At 38.0% G+C, this 5,294-nt stretch overlaps 2 protein-coding genes across 2 annotated transcripts; one reads left to right on the forward strand and one right to left on the reverse strand.

Moving 5' to 3' along the window:
* The first annotated feature begins 428 nt into the window (after positions 1-428).
* On the forward strand, positions 429-2,283 carry LOC145087666 (uncharacterized). The gene is made up of 2 exons (XM_079025680.1): positions 429-1,421; positions 1,950-2,283. The coding sequence occupies exons 1-2, from the start codon at positions 492-494 to the stop codon at positions 2,034-2,036; spliced, it is 1,017 nt and encodes a 338-aa protein (XP_078881806.1). The 5' UTR covers positions 429-491; the 3' UTR covers positions 2,037-2,283.
* LOC145087667 (transmembrane emp24 domain-containing protein p24delta9-like) lies at positions 1,954-4,533 on the reverse strand. Its single transcript, XM_079025681.1, has 4 exons — positions 4,224-4,533; positions 3,564-3,773; positions 2,946-3,022; positions 1,954-2,849 (listed from the first exon to the last, which is right to left on the reverse strand). The coding sequence occupies exons 1-4, from the start codon at positions 4,443-4,445 to the stop codon at positions 2,705-2,707; spliced, it is 654 nt and encodes a 217-aa protein (XP_078881807.1). The 5' UTR covers positions 4,446-4,533; the 3' UTR covers positions 1,954-2,704.
* Between the last annotated feature and the right edge of the window lie 761 nt (positions 4,534-5,294).

A 5,294-nucleotide genomic window follows, 5' to 3' on the forward strand; every position in this document is an offset into this window, starting at 1 on the left:
ATAGAGTTAACGCGTTGTTGATGCCTTCTTTTCATTTGAACCAGACTTGCTTGAATCAAGAGACTCAAATATCATATATTAATAACAAGCTTAGGAAATCTGATGCCCCATAAAAATTTATTGCCCTAGGCCATGGACCAGCTCGCCCTAGGCTTTGGCCGACCCTAGTCATAACAAGTTGTATTGGAAGCTTAAACTTGGATTCTCCACAATTACATAAGGAGAAGTTATGTCACTCCAAAATAATATGTTCCAAAATAACCGGTTATTTTGCTAAATAGAAACTGATCATTTTGTTAAAAATACTACTTCATAGCTATTAGTTTAATAAATATACTCTTTTAAAATATGATAATTAAAAGTTAATATAAAATAAAATATCAATTATTGTATGCTGACTTTTTTTTACATTTCACTGATAAAAGCGTCGGTCGTGATTTGGATCTGATCACGGAAAAATCGAAATCCCCCAAAAGCGCTTACCACCAATCATGTCTTACTACCCGAAAGGTCACCACTACGAATCCGGCGACGATGTCGATGACTTTGATGACTACGATTCAACTCCGTACGGAGGAGGCTACGACATCCACCTCACCTATGGCCGTCCTCTCCCTCCTTCCGAGGAAACTTGCTACGCTCCCACCTCAACTTCCTCCGGCGGCTTCGACTATGAAAGATCTAACTATTCCTCCTACGCCGAGCCAAGTGCCTACGGCGAAGAAGCCCTTGACAATGAATACAAGAACTATGCTCGTCGCAAGCCGCGCCCTGGCCATACCCCTGCTGTGACCCCTCAATACGGTGGAGGTCACGGCGGTGGATCTGGTTATGGTAGGCCTGAGGAGCCTACTTCCGAGTATGGATCTGGCTATGGACGGAAACCTGAAGAGCCTTCTTCTGAATACGGATCTGGGTATGGCCGGCGTCCCGAAGAGCCCACTTCTGAGTACGGATCTGGTTATGGACGGAGGCAGGAGGAGCCTACTCCTGAATACGGATCTGGTTATGGTCGGAGGCAGGAGGAACCTACTCCTGAATATGAATCTGGTTACGGTCGGAGACAGGAGGAACCTACTCCAGAATATGGATCTGGTTATGGTCGGAGACAAGAGGAACCTACTTCTGAATATGGATCCGGTTATGGTCGGAGGCAGGAAGAGCCCTCATCTGAGTACGGATCTGGTTATGGCAGGAAGCAGGAGGAGCCGACTTCTGAGTACGGATCTGGGTATGGACGGAGGCAGGAGGAGCCAACTCCGGAGTATGAATCTGGATATGGGCGTAGGCAGGAGGAGCCGGTTTCTGAGTATGGATCCGGGTATGGCAGGAAGACTGAGGAAGAATACCCTAAACCTAGTTATGGTCGGCGAAGCGATGATGAAGATGAAGGTCACGGTCATGGTGGTCGTAATAAATATGTAAGTTCTATAAATCTATTGCACCATGGCTATTTTATTTATGTTATTTCATGTGATTTTACCTGTATACTCAGATCCTTGACATTGTTATGCCTTTGATCTAGAAATCAAGTGTTTGCTATAATCAGTTTTCGTCTTAAATTAGTTTAGAAGCTTAATTAGATGGAATTGACATTTGGCAAAGAATTGTTAAATGGTAAAGGGTTGGTGGTAAAGCATGAATCTTATTGTATGTTGGTTGAGTAGAGGACTTCTTTCAATAACTTCAATCCCATTACGTTATATATCAATGTAAACAAGTCTTTTGGAGTTAGAATACCCGAACTAAGTGTTAATGCTGATGTATCCTACATTGTCTCTTTTTGTGGAATTTATGGGAAGACTATGCGTTTGTGAAACATTAGTAGCATCATCAGCTTATAACATTCCAGCATGTTCTTCTCTTTTTCCCATTTATTTCATCTGCAACAATGAGAATCATATGCAGATTTTACATGAGAAAGACTGATATTTGCAATGAATTTGCAGGGAGATAATGACTCTGATGATGATGATGATGATGATGATGAGAATAAGAAGCATAGGCACCACCACCGCAAGCATTATGATGAATGAAGATTGAAGTGAAGTTTGGTTTGTTGGGTTCATAAGCTACTACCACTAGTATGAATAAAGGGGTGGCCATCATAAACAACTGGTTTCTGTCTTTGACGTTTGAGTGTGTGGTTTGGTATTGTTTCGTTTGGTTTTTGTTTTTATTAATATAAAAGTCCCAAGCTTTTAAGCTTTTGGATCTTTGAAAGTATGATTTCAGCACCTTGAATCTTCTAATGTGAATCACATAATATGCAATCTTGCTGTATTCTTGGTTTTCTTTGAAAAACTCAAAATCTCGCACTTTTCTTTCTTATATGTGATGAGTTTAAGATTCATGAATCTATTCAGGTACTGGTTTTTTTATATGCAGGTTGAAATATTGCAAAGATTTTGCAGGTAAAACATTATATAATATGCTAAAAAGGATTGTGATGTTAAGATATTTTAAACACTCTTATAATGTGATGAATTCAGCAAAATGGGGTGTGTGACATATACACAAAAATACATGTACGAAGGAATGAATCATAGATGTGAGATGATTTCAGTTTGTGATAATTTACAGAGGTTTCTGAATTTGGAGAGCTGGTATCACGGTTTTGTAAATTAAACATTATAAAAGAAGAAAAGTAAATGAATATAATGTATGATATGATAAGAAAAAAAGGGAGGAAAAAGTAAGTAAATTAAATGAGCTTCTTCCTCTGAAAAAATGACTTCAAATGCCATAGCTGAAGGGCAGCAACTGATAAGCAAACAACAAGGGAGCAAAAGCTGAAAGTTGCCATCTTGGAATTAGTTGATCGTATTAGATGTTGCATCGTTTCCTCCCTACAACACCACAAGCATGTGCAGCTTAGGTTTTTACTTTTTGGAGAAACAAAAAATAAGGTAGGTGAGTTGTGATGTTTAATGTTTAGTGTTTACCTCTCTCGAAGATTGTACATCTCCTCGTGGACAGTGGTGACTGAATCATACAATTTCTTCAACTCAAGTTCCATCATCTGTCACAACATATATGAAGCCATTTTTTTTTCCATATCTAAATTTCATATCATGATGTTTCTCTTCACATCTCTTCATATAATGTAAATGACTAGTAAAATGAACGAAGCCATTTCTCTTCACATCTAAAATTTAATATTATGATGGTTACTTTCCGTTACAAAACTTGATTGCTGTTAGTAAGGTTTGGTAGGATTATTAATCATCTGAATTCTGCATTCCGATGTACCATTTTTCAAAGGAGGTGTTGGGACACAAAAAAGGAAGGTCACGCTATGTTTTGCACAAAATATTGATAGTAAGCATTATTGTATATTGACGATCGTTGTCACATTCAAAACATTGAGTATTTTTGTAAAATTGTGTTTTTATGAAGGACAAGAGAAAGAAATGGAAGAATAACTTTCCTTCCAAATTGGAAGGATTTAGAGAGAAAAGAAGAAAATATTTAATTTTTGTTTCAATTACCACTAATCTAGTTTATTAATTTTTGTCTGCTACTATTCTAATTACCAGATGCAAGATGAAAAGAAAACTTACTTCAACCTGGCCTTTTTTAGCGACTTTAGACCAGTCTTTTGCAGCCAGGCCTGACTTCCACTCGAAATCAATTGACAGTGTCTTCTGTGGAGATTGTTTAGCAGCCCAGAAACAGGCCATGTAATCACCAGCCTCACCAGCAGTGAATGCAAAATTACCAGAATCTCTTCGATCTGCATAGTGATAATTGTTCCCAAGCGGTGAAGTTACCTATATTATATACACATATCATATCACACAACTAATCCCATATTTCACAATAATATTGTCAAGAGAATGTTCCAAATTTTCCTACTTCCATAGCCATTGCATTCTCTTGTTGAAATATCATACTGTTAACTCACTGTTAAGCATACAGGTCGAACCTCACATAATACATTTACAACTATCAGCTATGCAGTTTTGTCCAAAATTACTCTGTTTATGCAATGGTCGCTCGTTTGTTTGCATTACAGTTGAAACAAAAAAATGATGAGGCTCACACAGATAAAAGCTGATTTAAAACCCTAAAAGAAGCAAACATGCTAGATATTTAAGAGAATAAAGAAGCTAGAATCCTGAATTGCTTACTAATCCCGGTTTAATTAGTTTCCATACAGAAATTGATCGAAGCTAAGAATCAATCCACGCTTGAAAAACAAAATGATGTGGGGAACTGACCCTGACAGTGACGCGATCCGATTCAGGCAAAGAGAAACCTTGGACACGCTTGACGACGCTATACTTGCCGACGGTCATTGCATTGATTTTGATGTCCTCCGTTATGCATTTCGTGGCTCCTGTTTTCAAATCGAATCTCATCCCCTTTACGATTATTGGTGTTGAAGCTAACCCTAATATCACCACCACAAACAATGTCGCTATGTTTCTCGATCTCCACATTGTTGGTATGATTATGGGGGTAAATTAAAAATAAGAACCCTAGATTTGGCAAAAAGCTCTCTCCAAACTCGGAACATTTGTTTCCTTATTCCCTTTGTCCAAAATTAACGACCCTCAACGAACTAAACCTTATAACGGTGTCGTTTCGCAAAACATGGTAAGTAGGGAATTATTTTAAGGATTATCTAATCTTATAACTAATAAAATGATTAATTAATGATTAATAAACATTACCTCGTGATTAACGGGATAATCTACATGCTTATATGCGGTCTTCAAAATCCCAACGATCCATTATCAAAAAGATAAAAGTGTTAAGACATTTCTTAGAACATAATCGACAATTTAATGGATATTGTTTAAAAGTAGGTGATACCTTCGTTTGAACTTAATACTTAAATAATATTAAAAGTAGTTATACCAAGGATTCGGTCATTTGTTTGGATTCGACGGGAAATTTGCTTGGCATCAAGCACGAAAAACCATGAAAAGACTGTTGATCTTCGATGAAAACAGTCATCGAAGAGGAGAAAAGGAGCCCTGTCACCGCCGTTTTGCTGCACTGGAAGGGGCGGAGGTCGGAAACGCCATTGAAGAAGCTGCCATGAAATGGCACGGCTAAAACCCCAGGAGATGACTGCGAGATGCCGCCAGCCCAAGGTGTTGACTTCGAATGTGACTGGACGGCGGTTCTACCAAGTGAGATCTTCAATTTTGTTTTTTTCATTTGAGTGGACATATTTGTCTCCATGTTCTACCTTAATAAATATTATCTTTCAATGCTACCAATGTTTATATAAGCTCTACTTGATCATTGCATTGATCTTTACCAGTTAAACAACCTGAAAT

The sequence above is a fragment of the Lactuca serriola genome, chromosome 2 (assembly GCF_051521515.1).
Source record: "Lactuca serriola cultivar US96UC23 chromosome 2, Lser_US96UC23_V15, whole genome shotgun sequence".
NCBI lineage: Eukaryota > Viridiplantae > Streptophyta > Magnoliopsida > Asterales > Asteraceae > Lactuca > Lactuca serriola.